Source organism: Phalacrocorax carbo, chromosome 12 (genome assembly GCF_963921805.1).
Source record: "Phalacrocorax carbo chromosome 12, bPhaCar2.1, whole genome shotgun sequence".
In the NCBI taxonomy this organism is placed as follows: Eukaryota; Metazoa; Chordata; class Aves; order Suliformes; family Phalacrocoracidae; genus Phalacrocorax; species Phalacrocorax carbo.
Genome location: NC_087524.1, coordinates 12,120,370 through 12,144,643, shown reverse-complemented (window position 1 = coordinate 12,144,643; position 24,274 = coordinate 12,120,370). Strand labels below are relative to the sequence as shown.

Genomic DNA, 24,274 nt, shown 5'->3' with positions numbered 1-24,274 from the left:
AATTTTCGCACATAATGCAGACAGCAAAAATGTATCGTATCTGTTAAATCAATCTGCTATGCTGAGTTGCCTGGCTCTTGCCCTTCTGCTTTCTTTTCCTTCAGCCTACTTCTATTTTTCCATCTTCTGCAACGGTGCCTTCATAAAATGCACCGCAAGCACAGCAATCCCGTTCCTCATCAGGCAGCGACAGCTCCAGGTTGAAAGGGTACTAAAACACGCCTTTGCTTTCTTTAATGCTCAGTAATTAGAGTTGCTTTTGAACATCCTCCTGCAGCTCCCTCTGTGAGCTGGGAACGGGCTGTGCTGCAGACCTGCGGGTGCAGCACCTGTCGACGGTGGGCACCCTTGGGAGGTGGAGGGGGATCGGCTCGCGCTGAGCACGGAAACTGAAGTGTCACCCACTGCGGTGGCTGTGGATAATCACTGGCCCGAACCACAGCTCGCCTGTCTCTAGCACGGCTTTCCAGGACATGCCCCTCGCATTGACGAAAAGCCTTCCCTCTCCACATTTCTGAGTACGCCCTCCTGGCAGAAGCGTTAGAGTTGGGTTTGCTTTGTAAAATTGTTCCAGGCATGTCTCCTCCGTGCTGCAGATGTCATCTGTTCATTCTTGCCTTAACAAAAGGCAATCACGCATCTGAAAAGACGTTTTACTGGAAAGGGCTGAACTTGTGAAATGTGCAGAAATACGGGAGTACTTGATTTAAGACTTCAGACGGCGAGTTCACTTAGAAGCTGACAACCAGAAACATGAAATACCACCTTTACCTTCAAATAATTGTCCTTTTTTACTGGTTTACTGTGGGAGAAAATCTTAGGGAGCCATTTGTTAAAACAAGGCGTGTTATTGCCTTGTAATTACTATTTGACAAGCTGAGGGCCTGTGATTAATAAATCATGTGCCTTCTTTTTGTGTGTGTGTAATCACATGCTCCACATTTATATTGACAGAGGGTTACAGAATATTTACCTTTGTGCATAGGACTGGCAGGACCTCTGTGCTACCACATCTCCTGTCACAGGCACCGTGTGATATAATCCTTTTCACAAACTTTGCAAGTTCCGTCCTCAAAGCGATTAATATTTTGCATGCATGACTGCAATGGGGAGGCTGTTCCAGAATCACCGTGTCAAACGGTTAGTAATGATCTTCTAACCAAAATGTCTGATGCCTCTCTTTGATCATTTATTCTGTACCAGCACTGGCCCTTAGCACCATCAGCAATTCCCCCACCCTTCCTGGGAGTATTTATGCAGAGAAGTCCTCCAGCTCTCAGTATTCACTTTGCAAAACGAAGCAAGATAGCCTCTCCTTGAGCATACCCCAGCCTTCGCTGCAGCCTGGGCTGCGCCTTTCCTGCTGCCTTCCAGGACGGCATTTCTTGCTTCACGTTTCCACTGCGTTGGCAAGTCAGTTATTCGGTGATCAAAGCGTGAGCTGCCAGCTAGCTTGGAGGAAAGGGTTTGGTCATTTGTGCCTATGACTGCCACTTTCTGCTGCTGACTACGATTTTCTGTGTAATATCTCAAGCTTCCTTTGTCCTGAGGTTGCTTCATATTTTCTGTCATCAGCAATTTCACCAGTTCTCCACTCACATTAGTGCCAAGCTCATTTACAAAAGCACTTTGCCAGATCTCCAGGAGTGATGTTTAACACTCCCCTGGTAACTGCCCTCCAGCCTGACAGCCGCACGCTGCTCACACAGCAGGTCTTTATAGGGTTTATGCCTTGTGCTAAATCGCTTCTCCCTTTTCCTAAGAACTTTCCACATGGCACCATATGAAATGTACAATTTAAGTCCATGTAGGTGAGATCCACCCCATTTCCTTCACTAAGCAAGTGGCTTGCAGCTTACCTTACCCAAGAAAGATAAATGGGTTTGATAAACCTATTTAATCTCATGCCATTTACCTCCTTCTCTTTTGCTAGCCTTTCCTTCACCGTTTGTTCTGAAGCTTTCTGTACACTATTAAGCTGAAACCTTCATGCCTGTTCTTGTCCAGATCAGTTCACTTCTTCTGTACAGGCTCACTGTGCTCCTGTCCCTGACTGAGGGACCTGTTAAAGGCATCAGGCCAGTTCTTCCAGAGTGCTGGCATGCGGATTAGCCCGTTCCTCTGCCTTTGGTGCAGGAAGGAGCCCTGAGATTTGCTTCTGTGCTGGCCATGAACATTTCCATACCCCCATCCCATTAGCCTTCTCATCTGCAGCCACATGATTAACATCCTCATCCTCAGTGAAAGTTAAGGCAAAGTATGAGTTTGGGTTTTGTGCATACCTACTATACATTAACCTCTATACTATGTAATGTCTCTTTCTCCTCCTGTTTTCTTCAGCCGTATGCAACTGGGAAAAATATTTTCACATTTTTATAAATATCCTGAAAAAGACAAAACTCCATCTCGCTTTTGAGGCATAGCTTTTATAACCAGTCAGTTATTTTGCTTTTTAAAATGATTCCTTGTAATGACTGCTTATTCTCAGTACCACTTCTGAGGTTGAAATTCATTCAGCTGCAGCCTCTGCCTTCAAGGTTTTCCCCTTTCCTGGGTTTTATCCCCACTGAAGTTATGCTTATTAACTAGAGTTTTGTCCCCAGTCCTGGAGTCTCATCCCAGTAAAGTTTAGACATGTAAATCCCCAAGCTCCTGAGGAAAGCTGACTGTATGGATTAGTTCCTGTTGTTTATTTAAATACGCCCCTTGGAAGCCTGAAGCTGTATCAGTCATACCTGCCTTGATCATGGGGACATAGTATCTTAAGTGGGGTACTGTTTGTCATTAAAAAACCTGAACTATCTCAAGTCTCCCAGAAAAGACTTGACCAAAGTTGATTTTCCTGATGTTTCTATGGTAAAAATAAGCAATACAGTGGAAGCGCAGAGGTAGATTTGTTGCTCTTTTTAGAAACATTTTTTTTTACTCTAAAAATATAACCGTGCAAGTCACCTTTTGTGGTAAACACCAAAAAGGTGTTTTACCTCAGTAGGGCCAGGAGATTCAGCCAAAGCCTTCTGCTGGCCAGTGAGGTCTAGAGGTCTACCTGCCTCTCTTCACCCTGTTTCACATATGCTTTTTTCTCTGTCACTCTCCTCTCACTCTTCCTCTTCAGTTCCTCCTTCTGGCTTCCCTCCCTGCTGACACACTGTCCCGAACTCCCAGCGCCAGACTGCAGTCAGAGATGTGTCGGTGTACAAGGGCTTGACGTTTTCAGCTTTCTTGCTGCAAGGCACGAAGGTTTGGCACCCAGTGCATCCCGCAGCACAGCTGGCTGAGCCAGCCAAAGAGTGTAACACCTTAGAAATGTATTTCTGATCTTCTGGCAGGTGTCTGCACGTATATCTAGGCTCCTTGGCAGGCTTGGACCACCTGGTCTGGAAGGAGTCAGTGCTACCACACCTTCACTCTAGCCAGGCCTCGGCTAGTGGGAGAGGAGCAGCCTGGCTGCAGTGCTGATAGAAGCAAAACCACCTCTGGTCCTGACCAGTTCCTGCATAGTGTGTTCTGGGGTATCACGGGTGAAGTGTCTCCAGAGATGTCCCCTGTCAAGGAAGGCCCCTGTAGTCTTCCCGCATGCATACGACCAGCAGGCTGGAGGGAGGGTGCTGGAGATGGGGGCTGCAGCGGCGATGCTCAGCCCAGAGGCCCACCACACCACATCTTGCTCTCCAGGCTGTGCTGCGGCAAGCTGGCCTGCAGCCTCAGGCACCAGAGATCCCTCTGCAGCCCCTCGGCGGTGCGCACGGGGCTCCTGGGGGAAGGAGCAGGGCTTAGGAGCTGCGGGTGCTGCTCCCAGCCAGGCGCCTCCCGAGCACTGCCCAGGCATTGCTGACCCTCCAGGTGGGCCAAGTGTTTCCGCCATCTCGGCACCCCCCCAAGGAGCTGGCCTGGCCCAGGAGGAGGCGAGGTGTGCCCTCGCGTTGGGGCATGAGCCGTGGAGTCAGCACTTCAGGGCCGAGTTCCCACCTCTGACGCCAACTTACTGCATGACCTAAGGCGAGCCACTTAGCTGCTTTCCTTCATTTCCTGACTCTGCTAAACGTCAGGGATAATAAGTAACTTTGTGTGAGTGCTACGAAGCTTTGAAATCTTTAGATGAAAAGGTGCTGTATAATTGCAAAGCATTTTTAATAATGCTAATCATTCGCTTTGCTCTGCATTGCCCATCAGTCTCAGGCTGAAGCGCTGCAGCAGCCACCAGCATGTAGTCAGTGAGCATCAGGCTTTGCTGAAGTGGAGGATTTTCCTGAGTTCATCTCCATTTTGACCTCATGCTGGTCCAAACAGGAATCTGAGCTTAGCCCAGGACCTGACAAAAAGCCTCAAACTCAGAATAGCGCCTGGCCCTTGCCGGCAGGAGCTTTCTGGAAAGCAGGGGTATTTGTGGGAAGGGATTTAAACAGCTGTGTTGACAGCACAGACAATAGGGATCTGATTCAAGCTGAAGGGGTCTACGTGAAAGGCGGCATGAAGCTGAAATTAAAGCAACAGCAAAGAGGAATGAGAGGGAAGACAGGAAGATCACTTGGGCTGAAATGCTCCTGGTTTGGAAGCAGCCGCAGCCACGTGTCCCAGGAGGGGCCTGGCTGGCACCAGCCTCCTCTGCATGCCAGGGAGGGCTTTATACTTTTAAATGCACTCTGCCAGGGGTGCAGGGGCCTTCTGGGGCAGAGAGTTTGAGTGTGAGCGTTAATCTGAAGGATTACAGAGGCAACGCTTTTGTGAAGCACCGCAGCTAGAAAGAGATGGGGTTATCTTCTTTAGTTAGGCTGGCAGAGCTGATGTTTAACCAGTGTTATTTTTCTTTGACTCACTAACACGACAGTAGCTAGCAATGCCTGCCACTCGTTGCAGTCCAACACCTCCTCTTCCAAACAGAGGAGACTCTGTGCACAGTTGGCAATTCCTGTGATATTTATCACAACTTTTATGCTTTGGGGAATCTATCCTAAAATCCCAGCTCCTTGAAAAAAGGGAATTGTAGTTTTCATTTATAAACAAAGTATGTCCATAGCCCTCAAGGTTGTGGATGAAAGATTTGAAAACATGAAACTAGTGCAACCTAAATACTCAAAAAACTGGGAGGTGAATAAAGAGATCCTGAAGTTTGCTGGCTAATAATGAAAAAAAACTTTGGAAAAGAAATAGTTGGCAAACAACTTCTTGGAAATGGAGCAAGGCTTGGGCTGACTCCTGGCTTTTCAGGACTTGGGGTTGCCAATATGCCTTTGAACTTTGCAGCCATTCATAAATCCTTACATAACAGCAGCAGCCACAATGCACTGGAGTTCTAGAAATGCTGACGTGAGGAAAGTGGTGGGAAAAGATTATTTTAGCAACCTATGACAACTAACCTTGAAGCATTAAAGACGGAAGACCTGGAGCCTCAACAACCCATATCCCCTTAGAAAGGCATGTCTTTTTGCTCTAGGAGCTCATTTTGCACTGTAGTGCACCTCTTGTAGGCAAAGAGGAATTCAAAGGCTCCACAAGATCATAGAAAGGCATTGAACAAGGTTGAAAACGTGTCTTGGTCCCTTGAATTTCAGGAAGATGATCCTTCTTCGTTTCAGTGGGTGGTCTTTGCTGAAAGCCTCCAGGACCAAATAAGAACAGATGTGAGCTTCAAAAACCTCATAAGCACTGCTCTGCTTTATACCGGCTGCATCTTCAGGCATGTTCACACAATCACAAGCAATCAAGATACCACAGTGGCGCTAGTTATCGTGTATCAGATGACCCACACTAACTCTGGTGCGCCCACCTCCCCTGCTCCTCCTCAGCTAACATCCACTCGCTTAGGCCACCTGCATGGTGGTTTAAGCAAACATAATTTACTCTGGACTTTGCTTGTCTGACAAGAAGTAATTCATGGAAGCGAGTTCATGCCATTTCTTGCTATGGTGTGAACATGCCATGCGCACACAGAGAGGGGGCAGCTCCCAGCGTGAACGTACCCAAACCGTATTTCTGATGGGTTTCTTTCACTTCAGTTTTTTTTCTCATTTCACTGGCCTTGCGGAACCCAGTGCTCGCTCACACTGCTAGGCACTGCTCGCACCTGATGCTGTTTTAAACAGGTACTTAACTTACCTCAAGACTCAAGTAGCCCTTGATTCAGCTAGACTCTCACTGCTGGTTTTGGGATCGACCCCATGGAGGGGGTTTGGGAAGAGACATGCCAGTGGCTGAACAGCAGCAGCTCATGAATCAGCATCTGCCTTTGCAGGAAGAGAAAAGCAGAGGAGCAAGTAACGCACCGTCTACAAACGAGCAGTCACAGGGACATCAGCTTGCTGGTGGGAAATACCCATGAGCACAGCCCTACCAATTTATTGTATACCTCTTGGGTCCACCTCATACACAGCCCGGCATCAGTCATGCAAGGCACTACCAGGTCTCCATGCGCCCCTGCAGCAGCTGGGCTTCCTTCTGTGCCTCGCGCAGGAGGGGAACATCCAACGGCAAATCCCTACCCTGCCTCACTAAAATACTCCTTGTCCCCCACCCTCACCCCCAGCCAGGCTAATTTGTGAGAGAAAAGGAAGGAGACGGCTTCTGGGATCATTTACAGCATCCTGGCTGCCTTGCTGATCTCTTGGCAGCTAATAACTAGCATATCCTGCCTAACTGAGTTAGTCTTTCCCAATTGCAATCAGATGGAAATAGGCACTGGAATAGCCCAGCCGGAGCAGTGCTGATCTCCATTAGCATCAGGACAGCCCTGAGCTGCTCTTCCTGTTGTTCTCAGCATACTTTATTTTTACTCAGCCAAATCTGCTATGAGCACGCCTGTTTAAGGTCTGCCTTGTTTCCAGAGACCCTGCACTTCATGCCAAGGGCACCTTGGGGAACACCCATACCAGTCCCTGTGTATGTCTCAGCGTGGCCAGCGGCCCAGCGAGCTCGCCACCACAGCTCATACCGACAGGTAGAGTGTTATGGGAAGTCATAGCGAACAGGGTAAATAAGGAGGTTAGAAACTCGACTTGGGCACACCCCAAAACAATATTACTTGTGACTGTAGTGTTGGCAAAGTACGTCCGATTGCCAACCGCTTAATGCTGAAGTCCATGCAAGGCAGCGCAAGTCTTGCTCAGGCAAACAGATGCACACACACACGCTGCCCCCCAGCGTGCCCACATCTTCAGAGCCAGGACCCCTACAAAGCACTAATAGCACAGCTGCGAAACTGGTTTTAACATCTCAGCAGTGATACAAACAGGCAAATTTTTCCCAGTTCCCCACCACAGGTGTGCAAAACAGTGTGGCTACGCCCCCTGAGCTCAAGGTGAAAGTTTGCTGCCAAGAACACGTTGCTATCTGCCAAAGATCAACTAGCTGCAATGCAAACACAGCCCAGCGGAGAAGAAACCCACAAACAAAACAGGCTTCCTGTGTCCTCTAAAGACATCAAGACTGTGTTTAACAAGGTGGAACTAATGTGCTTGTTCTCAAACACTGCTCAGGAATAAGGGGAGGACAGCTTATAAACAGGAACCTTCATTTCTAAGGCTGGAAACGCTGCCTCCTGACCCAGGGCTGTGCTGCCCTAAGACTTAGTGTCTTACCTTGAGGAATATTGGCCAAGACTCTGCCTGGCAATTACTTAAATCTCTAATAGGCTGGGTTCAGCCTGCCCCACGCAGCTTTCTAGAGACATGCCCACTCATTCAGATCTGACCTAGTTAATTAAAAATTGACGTATTTCAGTTTAAATGAAGCTAATTCAGGTAGCTGGTCCCGACAGACAGCTGTTTAACCAGAATAATCCCGATGTGAACGGAGAGCACTCACTGGCTTTGGTTAAAGTAGGCTGATGCAATTGTGTGCAGGTGAGCCCCAAGAAAACTGCCTTCACAGTGGAGGATGGATCCTGGTGGCCCCAGCACTCCCCTGCCCTCTCCCAAGCCCCTGGGAGACCCATCAGGGCCCTTTGAGCCTTGTGCTGGCAGTAAACGGGGACAGGTAGGAAGGAAGAGACGGACGCTACCTCTGCTTCTTTCTTTCAGCATCTGGGCAGTCGTGTTTCCATGGTGCTGTGAATACTTTAGGTTAGTACAAGACAGTGCATTTCTTAAAGGTGGGGGCCAGACTGCCAGCGCTGTAATGCACCGTAGCTCCACTGAAGGCAAGCAAAGGGGAGGTGTGACGTGCCGCGGAGGTGGAAGGGATTCCTGGCCACCAGGTCAGTAAGGCCAGCTTGAGCCCTGCAATGAGAAGGCTGAGCCTTATGGATATTGTTTTTGTGCAAGGCAAAAAAGATTTTTTTTCTTTCACCACTGCATTACCCAGTTCCACTAAGACATTGTAGGGAGAATCCCTGGTCCTTGTCCAGTCCCCCTCTCCTCCACAACGGGGGGAACTTTTCCTCCAGGAATACGTACCGCATACTCCCATGGCTTCATGTTGTGGCATTGCATCAGGCAAGCCAAGCACATGTGGAGTGCTCAACATACTGACATAGATAAGTGGAGATTGGCGGAGTCAGGTGTAGAAAAGTAAGCAAAGGCAAACCTGTTCTCTCAGGCTGCCCTTGCTGCCACCCGCACAAACACGGCTGAGTCCCAGGCTGCATCAGCGCTGAAAAGCAGGCGGAGGGAGGCTGCTTCGTGCGCTGCCGGCACGTTCTGCCGCAAGCTGCCGATCAGCCCGGCCCCACTTGTGTCAGGGCAGTGTGTCTGCCGGCTGAGCCCCACAGCGGCCTGATCCAGAGCAGGCAGCACCATCCGTGCCTCCCCGCACACCCCTGCCCTCCCTCCCGGTCAGCTTCCCCGGGAGGGCTCACGGTTTCAGACAGCCTTGACCTGGTCTGCTCTGCCGGTCAGGCAGGATGGCTGGGTTACAGCCTGGCTGTCCGAGGGAGGCTGCTCACAGCCTTGTGTTGAAAGGCGATGCTCGTATTTTGGTGCAGGCTAGTGTTCACTTGTGAAGGCTTTCACACCTGAGTTCCCCTTTGCACCAAGGAAATTAAGTGTGACAAAATCTGATCTAGAAACTCATTATGCTTTGAATACCACAGTTCGGCTTTTTTTCATTTCAGGTATATGATGCCAAGTTAATACTTACAAAATTGGATTGCCCGATTTCTACAGCGAGACAGATTCATAGCTGTGTTGAAACAGTATCAAAATCACACATATGAAGGTTTCAGTACATCCAGGACAGAAGAACTGAAACCATTTGTGCTTAAAATACATTACATGTGTGCTTCAGCTGCAAAACAGTTACTTAAAAGATGCTAAAGCATCTGATTAAATCTGCTGATTTAATGAACTGGGGAGTCAGAAAACCCAAGTGCCAGTCTCTTTGCCCATGACCCGGCCGTTCAGTGGGGCAGACAGACCCACTTCCCTCCCTCAGGGGGAGGCGGGAGGCATAGCTCATCCTTCAATGGTGCCCCATGCCCTGCCTTGCATGTGGACCGGGCATTGCCTTGTCTCAGTTTTCCTCCTAGTGTTTTCCCCGAGTGAATTCATCAAAGCTGGTGGTGAAGTTTCCCCTCAGCTTTTGTCCTCGTGGCATCCTTTAAATATTTAGTATAAGCACATCTTCACATCACCCTGGCTGAGGTTGGGCATTTCCTCCCAGGACCTCTGGTTGCTGGTCATGCAGGTGAGCCAGGGAGTAGGACAGGGAATGGGAAAGGTCCATGTGGAGCTGGGAGGGCACCAGGGAGGACTGTCACCTGAAAAGAAATAAAATCAGCAAAGGCAGAGGAGGAGCACAAGCGAAACAGGGTAAATGAGCAAAGAGGGGGACTTAGGCTGAAATGAGCTGGAGAGGGTGCTTGGCTGGGGACGATTTTATATGGTGCTTTCAGAAGGATGAGAAGACAACCTGATGGAGACAGAGAAAAGCCAGTGGGGACAGACAGCTTGCCCAGTTCATTCAGAAATAAAGAGGAAAAGGGAAGTGAGGACATTTCAAGAGGGATAGAAGTGGGTAATAACAATTAATTACAGAGTGAATCGCTGAGGTGTGTTCACTTCAACTTCAGCACCAGATGACAGCAATCGCTTGTGATCTGTGCAGCAGGAGCTACCTGGTAAGAATCACAACTTCTAGAAATTATATTTGAAAGCAAACATTTTGGCCTCCTGCTTCCTTCTTAACCCCCAAACTATCTTTTATTCCTTTCAGTTTTTCATAGATCCCCTGGGAAGCTAGAAGCTAGTTGCCCACCAATGTATGTGCTTTACAATTCTCTTTATTAAAATCTTTCTTTTTAAGAAACACAAATTGAAACACTTTGCAATCAGTTACACAGATCAGTTAATATTGGTGACAGTTCCTACATAGTTAAACAAGTACTCACAAATTCCAACTGTTTACAAGCCAAAACTTAAATTAACAAGATTATATAAGCTCAATAAATAGAACATCTGGTCCAGTTCAAGTATAATTCAACAAATCACAGCCTTAATCGTAGGAGAATAGAAAAACCCTGAATATAACCAGCCTAACACTAATTTAGTGTTAAAGCTATTATGAAACTTTGTCTAATCTTATGGGGCAAATGTTTAACTCTTATTTTTTACTTCAAGGAAAGGAAGTTGCAGTTTGACATTAAAGATTATTAGGAATCAATACAGATTTCACAAAGATGAAAAACACAGTCCCTAGTCAAAAAGTGCAGTCTTTGGTTGAGATGTGTTGAAATGCTTTGTATATATTAAGGAAGCTCCTTTATAAATATCAATATTTGTTTGGCTAGACCTGAGCCTGCTTTGTGCTATATATATATATGTATGTATGTATTAATAAACAGCGTGGATTATAGTGATGATGAATTATGTCAACTAAAAAAAAAAGTCAAGATTTTAAATATAATAAACCAAAAGAAACAACACATTGTTTACACAGGCTGAGAAAGGTAAGCAGCTGCCTACAATGGCCTTCTTCCTCAGCAGAACAGGTAGTAGAGAGAAGTTGAGGAGCTGAGTGCCTGTCAGCATTGCATGATGGCCTGTTGGAGAGGGAAGGAGATTACCTCTGAGTTCTCAAAGTGCATCAGGCTGAAAACTGATCATGGGGATCATTAGGGGCTAGTTGAGACTTGGGATTGCTTTTAACTGCTTTCAAATGTTGAGTTTTAGGGGGAGGAACGACCTTCTCAGCAGGGGAATTGCCTGTTCGGCTGCACCCAGGATTTTGCAGATTACTGCTGTCAGGACAGAGCCCAAAGGGACCAGGTGTCCAAACCCCCTCTACAAATGTCTGGGTCTGATCACGTCTGTGGGACTGGGCATTGCACCTGCATCACTTACCTGAGTCATCTACCTCCAGAAGAGGAAACTATGTGGGGCAGAGATGCCATCTGGAGCCTCCTCCTTCCTCAGAGGCAAGCAAGGGCCTGTATCCATGACACAAACAAAGCATCTGGAGCCAGGACAGTTCCTGGTGAGCTTTGGTGAAGGCTCCAGCTTTTGGACCCCTGGATGGAGACTGAAACTTAAGCAGTCAGCGATGACGGATACCAAGGCCCACTCTCTGAAGAAAGGATTTTGGGTGCCTAATACAGCTAGCCAGGAAAATAGGAGGTTAAATATGCAAGCTGTGAATAATGGGAGTGAACCTGGTTCAGAACCAGAGGAGGGGGAAAGTAGTTTGAATCATCTCCCGTAAATCCAAAAATAAGCCCCTGGGTAAACACCCATTTTAATTATTCTTCTCCTGCCAGTCAAAATCTCATGGTTACCTACTGCTTTCCCTGCCTGCCTGTATCCACCTGTTGCCTGTTTTCGGAAAGTCAGATTTAAAGCTCTTTGGCCTGGGAAAGTCTTTGTTGTGGATTTGTGCCGTGCCTATAATAAAGGCAGTGGACCCGTAGCTTCTACTGCAATACAAATAAAGAATAATAACAGTGATACTTTTCTCATTTGAGGTTACATGGGGATAAAGTTGCCGGAGGCATATGACTTTGATATACAGTCAGCTATGTCTCACATCCAATTAAGCCTAACCACATGGTCTAACAAGCTCCCATTAGGCCAGTGAGAGCCCCAGTTTGATAGCAGGGTTAGCTTCAAAGATTTGATGCTTGCATTTGTAGTGATTTCCTTCCCTTGTGCTCAGATTGTGCTGAAGGGCATGAAGGGAACTTCATATTCAGAACATACATGACCAGCTTGAAAGCTGCGCTTTAGAAGACAATTGCACAATCTTTATTGCCATTTTCGTAACCTTACAGCTTGCAATACAAGCTCTTACCCTAACAGCCCTGTGCTCAAACTTCACTGCAATGTGAAAAACAAAGAGTCAAAGAAAAACCCAACCCTTGAAGGAAAAATACCTGGTTTGCAATATTATTTTTTCTTCCATATGGAAAAAAGAGCTGGTTTAAATGACAGGTGGACCCAAGTCTTAACATACTTCAAGTCTGGACAAAGGAGGATTTAGGCTGTAATGTTTTTCATTTCCCCTTGTCTTTTGCATAGGCCATGTCTGAATCTGGGATGCAAAGAATCCCTCAACTGGCGAGAAGATGGAATTCCAAATATGAAATCTGAACCCACCTCTGGTAAAAATGAGTGGAAAGCACAGGCCGTGAAATGGAACAGGGCTTCAGGCAACAACACCAGGCTCCTCTGAGACACACTGCCTGGCTACAGGGTGCTTCAGAGAACAAGCATGGCTGCTGGCACAAGCAATAATGGAACGAATACTCTGGTGGAAGCAGTTTTGGTGATTTAGCCACTCTGCAATATTTTGCGACATACATGTCATTCTTAGGGATGGCTAGAACCTTCTGGGAAACTACTTCCTCTGCACATCGTCTAAACAGGACATCCAGCAACAGCAATTTTTACAGAACATACCGTGATGAATATTAGAGTCAGGCAAAGAATGGAAATACGTCTGCAAATCCCCATCTATCTAGATTGCGTGGGGCATTTTATAAAAGCAAAACTCTGGGATCAATTCTGGCAATGGTTTGCGTACGTATTCACTTTACTACACAAAGCCCTATTGAAATGAACCAGAAACTCGTACAGTGCATTTCAAAGGGACTCTGCAAAATACTAAGCAACAACTGTGCAGAAACAATAGCTCATAATAATGCCAGAGCTGCTGGTGCATCCTGTGTTCTCAATGCAGCACTCTGTGAGCCATCAGTTGTTGTACTCGCCTTAAAAAATTCAGGGAAATAAAATACAAAAACAATATTAAAAGTCTGGCATCTTTCCATGAAAACCAGGAAAATTCAGCGTTGGCAAGCTGAGGAAAAGCAAGCTTGAAAGAAAAGAAAAAGACCCCAAAAGCAAGGATCTTGAATAAAATGTCTAAAAGAGACATGGTCCAAACATCTGGCACTTTAAAAAGCCTCTCGTGAGAGTTTGAAGTCTGTAAGACTCAAAGTTGGCACCCTTCAGAATTACCAAAAAGAAGAGTTTCAAATGCAGTGGTACCTGGAGAACATCCTGATCACACCATGGAAAATGCTGAGAACCAGCGCAGGTTTGCTGTCAGCACGTGCATTCGAATTGCTCTCGCTGTGCTGGGTTCAGGCTATAAGGTCCCTGGGACAGACTGGCTCCCTCTGCGTTCGTACAACACAGTCAGTGTACAGTCAGCGCCTAACAACACAGATATTTTATCATTCCACCAAGCTCTAAGACACATGGAGGTGGATGCTGATGGGGTTTATATTATGCCATCTACTGACTAGTTTTAGCACAATGGCTTTAGAAGTCCTATGCAAATCCTACTTCTCACTGGGGCAATGAGTGAAATGGCTGAAGACATTTTAAGCAACATCAAAGCCTATTTATAGTCACATCTCCTTTCCTTCCAGCGTCCACTGGAGGATGCTGAGTGCTTCAAAATACTCCGCCTGACCTGATGTGTCACATCAGAATTAAAACTTTAAGAATCCCTGAGAATTCTGATTTAATCTAGGAAACCACTCCCAGCACGCAGAGTGTGAGAAAGAATTGCTCCACTTCTTACAGATATGCCAGCATTGCTTCACCGTGGGAAACAGTTTCAGGCATTTTGGTTTTTAATGGCACTCTGGGCATAAATGCATGGAACATGCTCTTTATTTCCCCTCCTCTGTACAGTGCAAATTGACAGTTATATCATAAAAATAAAAAAAATAAAGTATCAGCATTCACTCATTATAGCTTTTCCAGTTCATCTGCATCATAGTTTTTTCTTTGCAAAGTGAGGAACAATGCCAGTGTCATCCTGAGGCAGATGGCTGCCTTCTTCATTCATTTTCAGACTCTCTTCTGCAAGCTGGGACAGATACTTCTGCAATCACATCAAAAACAAAGCATCATTACCAAAACTGAAGATATTCAACACGGTCTGCTTTATGCCTTTTCAGAGGTCTCACACTATCCCAGCATCTCAAAAGGGAAAAAAACACATAGAAGCCCCATTTCGGTAAAAATTCAAGCCAGGTAATACAGCTGTGTCAGGCAAACTACCTGAATACATGGAGAGCCTCAGTTCAGTGATTTACTCTGTGCCACAGGGGAACTGGTGACAGAACCAGGAGGACCATGAGTCCCCATCAGTGTGTGTAACTAGACCTCACTTTGCTCCTTGCAAACTCTCTAATTCCATATGCTATAGGACAGGAACTACTCCATTGAGTGAATTGAATTATGCCTGTGTGAGACTGGTGCGTCAGAAAATAGATGCAGTTTCTGAGTCACAATTTAAAGCATATCTATTACATTTTCAGCATGTCCAGTTCAGAGATATACCTTTTGCACAAGAACATTTGTCTTAAGGGAATAATCAAACTCAGTAATAACTAACACAACTGAGCAGTCTGGCTAGAGTATTTGCATTTATTGTGTTTCTCCAAGATAAAGCCTTTCAGTGCTTTAAGTACTCAGTGTGATTTAAAAATACAGACATGGCCAGTGAGGCTTTCAGCCTTTTGGCAGTGCTCTTAGTTGGCAGAGCTGCACACAAAATAGAAGATGAAGCTGTGTGGGTCTGAAAATGGTGCTCATTTATTCAAGGGCAACAGACCTAGAAATGATGAAAAGAAGCTGCTTCAGCAGCAGCTAGACACACACACAGGGAATTCCCACATAATAATGTAGAGGTGTTCTTATTAATGACTTACTTGCAAGAACAACTGACCTGCATATTATCAGGATCATAAAACTTGCTTTTCTAGCTGATTATTCGTTCTGATTTGTTTTGAAAAGACCACCTCACATCACTGCAAAATTTTATCTACTTGCAGGATTCCCCCAGAGTACAGTTTACTCTTTGGCATCCATGGGCAAGAGGTGAAATGAGAAATGGATGTATAAAACCTAAGGGCTGTGTTAGGACTGCCAGGTGTCTCACACAAATACAAGTTTTGGATGCAAGAGGTACATCTGAAAGGGGCTCGGTAACGGTAACGAAGAGGCATACCTGTGACAAAATGGCGACTGCACCCTTGTTAATATAGAGATTTGGCTGTGGAAGTTACACAACTCTCAGTCTTGATCCCTGGGTACAAAATTCCATGTGGCAGAAAGCCAGAGTAAATGTTACAGTAGTATACAGAGATATAGGGTCCATAAAGGCTGGGAGAAGTGATCCATACACCATGTACTGTAATAAGTCACTAATGCTTGTCATTGGCTCAGATAACCCATGCATTTTTGGTTTTTAATGATTACCCACCAAAATAAGACTGAGGTTTATCCACCACCTTTATCTGACATTGTCAGCTATCATGAGTACCACAAACACCAGTTTTGAAGTTCACAGACCAGACATTCAGATTAATTTATAGCAAAAGGACAGTCAAGGAAAAATATTTTTTCATTTAAATACAAATTTTGATGAATACTACATAGAAGCATTGGAAAACAGAATAAAATGCTGCACTGAGTTGCCCAGGTAGCTTACACCAGATGAATCTGACAGCTTTTTGTGGTAGTGGTGGGAGGGATGGCCAAATGATGGATTTTTTGGACATGGAAAATGCAGTGGGTCTGTAAATATAAATACCATCTGGGAAAATCATTCATTAAGCTGAAGAGAATGGAAAATTACAGAAAGTCTGCAAGCCTGACAAAGAAACAGTTGAATTTTTTTCAGTGATTGCTGTTCTTCAAAGGGAACCATACTCAGCGGAAGTTGACCATTTTACTTCAAGACAAAATCATCATCATCTAAGCAAGGCTTTTGGAAGAAAAGTGGCAAACAAACTGTTTAGTTTTTTGTTCAAATCCAAACACTGAACATATACTTTGGATGTGGCTCCAAGGAAATCACGTGAAAGACGACAAGTAGCAAATCAACTATAAAAGACTCACAGCCATGAGAGCATTTGGGACAACGTTGTTGTCATTGGACAGTGGTATTTGTCATTTAGGCAAGACAACAGAAAGACGGTCTGCAGCAGCAGTCCCGTAGCTTCACGTACAGTAACTGTTAAGAGTCTGATGTTGGTGGATACACTCATTAAATTGCATCATCATAGGAGAAAACAGACATTTCTTGCAGAATACATAAATTATTGCATTTTTGCAACTAAAAGGGTTCTAGTAATACATAACAATTGTTTAAAATTTGCTGAGTTTCCACTTGAGTGGGTAAAAGTTGGATAAGACATTTACTTCCTCCATTTATAAGATAAGAAGTACGGCTCGACAGAACAGCCTGTTTTTATTACCATATTTGACAGATTTAATTTTAACAGCTTTTGTGGTCTTTGTTCTTTTATCTCAAGTCAGTGTTAGAAATCTACCACAGTGCTCATGGGAAGCGTCTTAACAGGGAGAAAAAAAGGGGGTTTTTCACACTGACTCAGTTTTAGTTGGACCTTTTTTCTGTTACTTTAACAAAATAACTTAGAAAATGAAAAAATCCCTCTCCTTCCCATGGGACCCAGTTGCCAAGGGCAGGAGCTGGAGTTGCAGTCTTTGCTTTAGCATGAGTTTCTTTGGGACAGACTCGCATGGGATACACAGCCTGCACTGAGTGGTGCCATCTCTGGTGATTCTCTCTGGATTTTTTTGTATGAAGCAAAAAAAGGCATGCAAACTGGGCACCTGTTTTTCAAGCTTACACTTGGAGGATCCATTATTGGCAGGCATCGCAGCTCTGCAGACACAGTGTTTGAAAGCCAGAGGCCTTTGTATGATTACAGCTACCTAACTTCAGGAAAGTCAAGAAGAGAATTCTCCCAGAGAAATTATTTGACTCTGAGCGTCACAGAAAAATCAATGCCTACTAGCCAGCTAGGGGAAGATAGCTATTACTGGAAGAGAAGCAGAGCTCTAGCATTTACTATGGGCAGAGGGAAGGAACAGAGAAAGAAGGAGCAGCTTTGCTTTGCTCTTGCATGACTTTTGCTAAGGATATACGAATGCCACAGAAGTGTCTTCTTCAGTGTACACACCCTGCACACAGGCAGGGACTCAAGGAGATGAGAGGCAAGGCTACCTCCTCTGAGGAGTCCTCAGCATGGGGAAGTTCAAGCTCATGCTGTCAGGACTGATACTATCAACTGTGCATCTGGAAAGTGATAAAGGTAGGGTCTTTTGATTGAACTGCAAGCACCCGTGGTCTCTTTGTGCTGATATGTTTATGGTATATTCTTATGGAAACCATACAAGTAATTACATGCTTCTGCATATCCTTATAGAAATTATTCAATAGTGGTGTTTTGCATGGCTGAACTGCCGTGCTGTTCTGTAGCACAGGGAGGTGATTTCAGCAGGTCACAGGAAATGCCTCGGAGAGCCTGTGCGTCACAAAGTACTGAAACAGTACTGCGTGCTGAAACACGCTGCAGAAGTTCACACTAATGCAAAAATAAGTCTGGCAACACTATTAAGCAAGTGGCATGTTTAATGCTCCTGAAATTAAGAAATAAGTAAGGCTGCTGCTGGGCTCGCTCCCAGTGATAGAAACATCTGGGACCTCCAAGAATTAAAGATCTGAGTTGCATTCTGTGCTAGTGACAAGGACCAAATGTAGATGAGAAGATCAAATTACCACCTGGCCCCATTTTATTTATGATCCAGCGGTTGATTGCAAGGATCTGGGAGTGAGAAATTAGTGTGCTAACATTTGGAACTACTGGAAAGTTTTGCTTATCTAAATTTCACTTAATCTGAATTCTGTCCACAGAATAAAACCTAAGTTTTTGTAGCATCATCTATCTTATGCACAATCCACCCCATGAGCTAGTTGTTAGCTAGCTTCAAGTTTTTACCTGAAGGTTTTTGTAGTGAACAGTACTTCTGCAGTGACTTGTCTTTGCTGTCTCTTCATTTGTGTAGAAGAGTCCACACAGCTTACAGTAAAACCCAGTTCTAGGCACCACAAACTCCACACCTATTGAGAAAGTCTGAATTACATTAAAATGTCAGTTGAAACCCTTCCCCATCACAATAAATTTACTTTCAAATAAAAAAGTTGCTGTTTAGTTAAATGACACAGATGACATTTTATGACATGAGATATGCTGACTAAATGACATAGATAATCCTGGATTCACTTCTCTGATTTCCCTGATTTTGCAATACTGAGCTGCAGTTCAAAATCCTGTGCATTGCAAATACACCTTCCACTTCTCTCTTAGATATTATACATATTTTAAAATGTACCTTCTTGTGCATAATATTGACTGAAAACTTCACTGTGTAACCTCAAGGGCTAGAACAGCAATAGTACTTACTAGCAGTAAATTAATGCTGAAGTTACACAGATTGCTCTTTAGGATGTACTTCTTCCAGGTATTTTACTCATGATCTGTGTTTACACAGTAAAACCAACACTTTTGCTTATACTGCAAGTATAATCAATACTTTTATGACAAAGACTTTTAAATTACTAAGTATTTTTCGTATATATTTCATATATAGTCCAACGGAACTTACTTCTCTTCAGTGACACTAACAGCTATCTTTTGCCATTCATCTGGAGTGAAATTAGCAATGATCTATAACCAAAAGCCCCTTTCTTTCAACAGCTACCCCTCTGTCATACACCCTGTTCCTTCACTCCCCTCACATCTGTTCTGAAAAATAAATATAGCAAGTAGCCTTAAAGTGACATCTTGTTGTAAGCTCTAGGTATTGCAGTGGGCGGCATCACAGGCCAGGGGCGGCCTGGGCGTCCAAACGTACCCAGGGGAATGCTGAGTTCGGTGAAGACATCCTCTTGTTCCCAGCCTGGCGGAGAGTGCCTTCTTTTAGACTCTACCTCCGGGTATTCCAGAGACCTCATTTCCAGGTACCTAGAATTTGCTTAACAAATGAATAAATGTATTGGATGAAAACAGTTCATGAGTTTAAAGAGACATTTGTAAACTTCTTGGGATCACTTTCTGGGTGGATGTATAAATGAATTAAATCTTGAAAAAAGGCTTTTCCATCCAAATCAGAGACCTACTCAATGCAACTCCAACAGCTATGCTACACTGTGCAGTCACCCCTGTTTCTCCCAGTAGCCCATTTTTCTATTTCTAATTTCACTTTCAGTATGTTTTTTACTTTCATATTTTAAGCTCTAAACAGATCTATAACATTATATGTGCCATGGCTCAAGCATGGTCGACTGCAGCTCCGTAACCACGCACGGTATTGCATGACCAGTGGTGGAGCTGGGCTAACACAGGGGCTGCTGAGAAAGCGGGGCCAGCAGGACCTGCTGAGAGCGAATCCCCAGACTGCCTAAGGAGCTGCACGGGCAGAGCAAACTCTCCTCTGGTAGGACCCCTCCAGCACCATTGGCATCTTCTCCCTGGAACCACCTTCTCCCTGGAACCACCTTCTCCCACCCTCAGCTCTCCAAGGGACAGTTTCTGCTTTATGGCTCTTGGCCCCTTGAAGGTTTTGGTTCCTGGCCAGTAGGGATGACCCAGTGGGGTCCCTGCTGACCAACATTAATGGACACAGGCAGGAGATTCAAGGTGTGGAAAACAGGGGATTCATTTGCTGAGGCAGATAAAGTCAGTCAAAAGAACAGATGCTCTCCCTTCCCAACATGTGAATTGCTTTTATTTAAAAAAAAGATAAATTTGTTATCAAAGAGCAACAGAATTACAAATAAACTGGTCTGATTCCTATTCTTAGTTCTTACATCAAAGAACAAGTTCCCTTACCCTGACAAAATTTCTATTGCATTGCAAATTTCACCTAGATAAGGGATATATTTTCTCAGAAAACAAATATATTTTTCCTCAAACCAAACCCTTCCTGTCTTTCAAGTTTGTAGTTCAAAGATCTGCAATTTCTGGTTATGAGAATGAATTTTTCTTCATTGTTTTAAATACATCTATTACATGATATAAAAGAAAATAATATAAAATCCCGACCAGTTGGCTTTCAAGTTAACTTTAAGCCCATCCCAGGTTTCCAAATCTGCAGCATTGATCCTGGAAACCCGGCAAGCTTCAGTTAGCTCTTCTTAAGACAGCTGGGGCCTTTGTGGCAACTTAAGTCCAACCTAAGTTGATTTCTGGGCTTCTGAGCTGGCAGCTGCGTTTGCAGAGAGCCGAGAGCCTTGCACTGCAGATCCCAGATACCAAATCCATGGCAGAAACCTGGGAAGCACAAGCTGCCCTGGAGTTTCCAGTTACTGGAGTAACTATGCTCTTGGGATACCCAATTCTTTTGTCAACTGGCTGTCCGTGAAGTGGGCAGCCGAGGGGAGCCAACCTTGCCATCCCCAGTCCCAGGGAGTTTGCACGGCAGTGTTATCTCCAAATATGCAAAGCCTGGCAAGGTGCCTTCAGGCCAAGCAGGTAAGTATTGAAAACTGAGTGAGTTTCAAATCTGTCCTGGAGGAGGAAGTTAGTTCAAAATCAGACATTCACATTAAATGTTCCAGGATTTTCTGCTGGAAAACTCCATCACACGGACTCCGGTAGCAACAGAAAAGAGCATTCCTGCCCAAAATGCTCTATGTTGTTTTCCACTTCCCCTCATTATACACAGCCCGTTTGCTCAAGTTTCATTTGAAAGCGTGATGAGGAACTGAACTCACTTTCAGACACTCAAGATCTTTTTTCCTGACAGCTAAAATATTAATAGGCAGCTATGATTACATTTATTGGCATTATCTCACAGCATGTCCTATCAGTTATATTAAAGGCAGCATGTGGTAGATAACAGGAGATGATAAGGCAAGTCCTAACAAAAGGCACGTATTTCATGAACAGGGACTGAGAAGTAACAATCTACAGATGATTTCCATGTTACTAACGCTTCAGTACAGTGTGTAAGAATACCCACCTTGTCCAGGAGCCAGCCAGACATTACAGATACTTTTCTGTTGACCTTCAGAGACTGTCACTCATTTCATTGACAATTCAAAATAAATTTAGCAGGGCACTGAAAGACTTCAGCTAAACTTATGTGAACCTTGACATGACAATTATAGCAGCTTATGCCTTTCAGAAAGCTTGCAAGCTGCTTATCATATTTCCTTTACACTATTCAGCTAAGAGCCTCTAATGGTTTGGCTTGGCAAAAGGCACTGGGGTTATTTTACTGAGCTGCTCCAAGGACAAGTCTTGATACTATTAGCAACATTTATTCTTGTTAGCAATAAATTTCAGTCTACTGTCAGAGAAAACATGCAAGGCTCTCTGTGGGCTGAAAAGAAAAAAAACCCAGTAGTTACCCTTGGCCTCTGGACACTCTTGGCTTCCGTGTCTTGTTTCTTCACTAGCATTTTTAACAAGCACTTCCATAACTTCTCTGCTCTCAGCTCCTTGTGATCCCATCTGTTGGTAATCATCTATAAATGTATCAGGGAGCTGGAGAGTCTCTTCTTTCAGATGAACAGAAGGTATATGGTGATCTTCAGGCTCTAAGCGAGTGTCAGAGCTCTTATCAATTTTTTCTTCCTTCTGCTGGGGATCAGACTCTTTAGCAGATTGGTCTTCTTGCAATTCCTCTGGCTTCTGCTCAGGGTCCAGATTTAGGCTTGATGCTTCGGTTACAGCATCATCATTATCATCATCCTCCTCATCATCCTGACAGCCACTAGAAGCTACACTGCCCTTTGCTGATCTGAAGTTTGTTTCTGAAGCTTTATGGGCAAATTTGTCTTCACTCCTGGTTAAGTGGCTGTGATCGTTTTTCAGTTCTAACATGGTCGACATACACGGACACATTTCTGAAGCAGCTTTATTTTTCTGATCAACTGGCACTATTTGTTCAAGCTCAGTTATATCTGGCTCCATAATTAAATCATCTTCTCCCACTTCATCTACTGTCACTAATTCCTCCATGTTAGCAGGATACCAGGTCTCACCTTCTATCTCACTTTCACTCTCCCAGTCTCGGTCCTGTCACAAAGATGTAAAACATTTGAGAGATCAGTGATTATAGATCACGTCTGTAAAAAGTGGGCTTTGAACATCAGTAACCAGGAAGAACTTTCATCTGGCCATGCATAGCCCCTCTTGTATTTTAGTTTCAAAGAATGATATGCCTTGGTGCTGTGATTTTAAATCTTATGCACAAGGACAAGCAACCTCTTTTTAATTATCACATAAACTTCACTTTGTGAGGATCCTGTAACTGCCTTGGGGATTATGGTCTCTCCAGAGACCTGCTCCTTTTCTGTAAGCAGTGGAACAAGGCACAACCTGTTACACTTTATTATGCAACTGACTCTACTATGCGATCCCCAAGGAAATGAACCTCTTCCCTGCCTCCACATCCAGCCCAGGGTAGCGAGAAATAAGCAGCACAATGAGAATATAGTGAACCCCAGTCTAGCCACTGTGGCTTTCACTTAGCTGCACTAGGTCCTTTAAATTCCTACAGTGACTGAGAAAATGTGGCTACCTTCTGTAGTCATTTCCTTCCACCAGCAAGAGCCCTCTGCCAGGGACTGTGTTAGTAGAGATTGGCCTAGACTTTAAGAAAAATCAGTTTTACAGTTATACTCCAAGGTACATAATCTGAAATACCTCATACATGCAGTTATAGACTTAAAGGACTCAGAAACTAATACTGGACTTCAGAAATGTTAGAATTATAAGGTATATGTTACTTTTAAGACACACTTGCAGCTTAGATTTCAACTCCCAGACTCATCGTGTACACATAATCTATTAATAATCTGTATTCTCCTCCTGTTCAGCCATTCCCACACTTCCCCTCCTAGAATCCTAAAACAGCACGAAAACTCTGGGAGTTGACACTGTTCTTGCCAGGAGATCAGTTTTCTACAGCAACAGATATCAATAGCTTCCCTATCTGACTATCAACCCATGACCCTACAGATATGAAGCTGGAGGAATTCCAAGGACATTGCTGTCCCTGACTGCGATGCTGCAGTAGGGGCGCTGTAAAGACATTATTTAATTAAAACCAGAAACAATCGAAGAGGCTACTCTCCATAGTCTATATCTAAGGCCAATGTTTTGAAAAGTTTTCATCATTAGTCCCCTCCCTCTCCACCAGCTGACCACATCTCCTGGTTTTGGCAGGGTTCACGAAGATACGTGGCTTACTTGGGCATACATTACTTAGAGTTGCCAGCGCCAAGGGCTATGCATGTGAAGCAATGTACATGGGCAAAGAGCAACTAAAAAAAGAGTTCTGGAGACTTCAGGAAAAGCTATCCCCTAAAGCAGAGGTCAAGATAAGTCAAGTTAATTTAGACAGCCCCCTTTTACAACCCCTTTACACGTCTTTCCATAGGGGTTTAATATTTCAGTAGGGAGAATGTGCTACCAAACCTGGGTTTTCACTCATTTTGTCATGGAAACTGCACCAATAACGTGTCACCAACCTTCTCTTTTCTTGTGTTTTCCAGAATGTCTCCAGATTCTCTTCCTTGTTTATTAGCTGAAGGTGAGCTCTTCTCTGGAACTTGCTCCTCTTCTCCAAGCTAAAATAAATACAACATATACACATATGGCAACACACAGTGGTGCTCTATTATGTTTCTATTCTGGGTTTAGGGAAGCAAAGTCACCACAAGGTCACATTCTTTATTTCTAAAGTTTATGCAAGTCAACTGGGCTGTGGGAAAAGACCCAAGAATTGGATTCCATTAGCAAAACTGCACAAATAAGAATTAAGAAAAAGAAATTTAAACAAAATTAGAGAGGTGTAATTTACATCATAGAATTGGCTAGAAGACAGGTGGGGGAGAATGTGAATTCATTAAAATTTCCAGCCTCCACTCCTCTGTTGTCTACCCACATCTGTTATGTTGGCTCAGACATGGTAAGGAGAGCAGCAGTGTTAAAACTCTGCAAAAGACCTCAACTGTTTTGTTTATTGATGTAGGATCAGTCAAGAATGCAGCTGCTTGCACAGTTCAT

General features: G+C 44.4%; 1 protein-coding gene across 3 annotated transcripts in view; it reads right to left on the bottom strand.

Annotated features, from left to right (window-relative positions):
* Nucleotides 1–10,195: 10,195 nt before the first annotated feature.
* Nucleotides 10,196–24,274, bottom strand: part of RBM20 (RNA binding motif protein 20) — a 105,428-nt gene continuing 91,349 nt past the window's right edge. For all 3 annotated transcript variants that reach the window (XM_064464128.1, XM_064464127.1, XM_064464129.1), the window contains exons 10-14: nucleotides 23,737–23,835; nucleotides 21,610–22,279; nucleotides 19,110–19,229; nucleotides 18,194–18,315; nucleotides 10,196–14,262 (exon numbers count right to left, since the gene is read on the bottom strand). In XM_064464128.1, coding sequence (XP_064320198.1) covers nucleotides 14,152–14,262; nucleotides 18,194–18,315; nucleotides 19,110–19,229; nucleotides 21,610–22,279; nucleotides 23,737–23,835 — 1,122 coding nt within the window. In that variant the 3' untranslated portion in view covers nucleotides 10,196–14,151. The remainder of the gene's footprint in view (nucleotides 14,263–18,193; nucleotides 18,316–19,109; nucleotides 19,230–21,609; nucleotides 22,280–23,736; nucleotides 23,836–24,274) is intronic.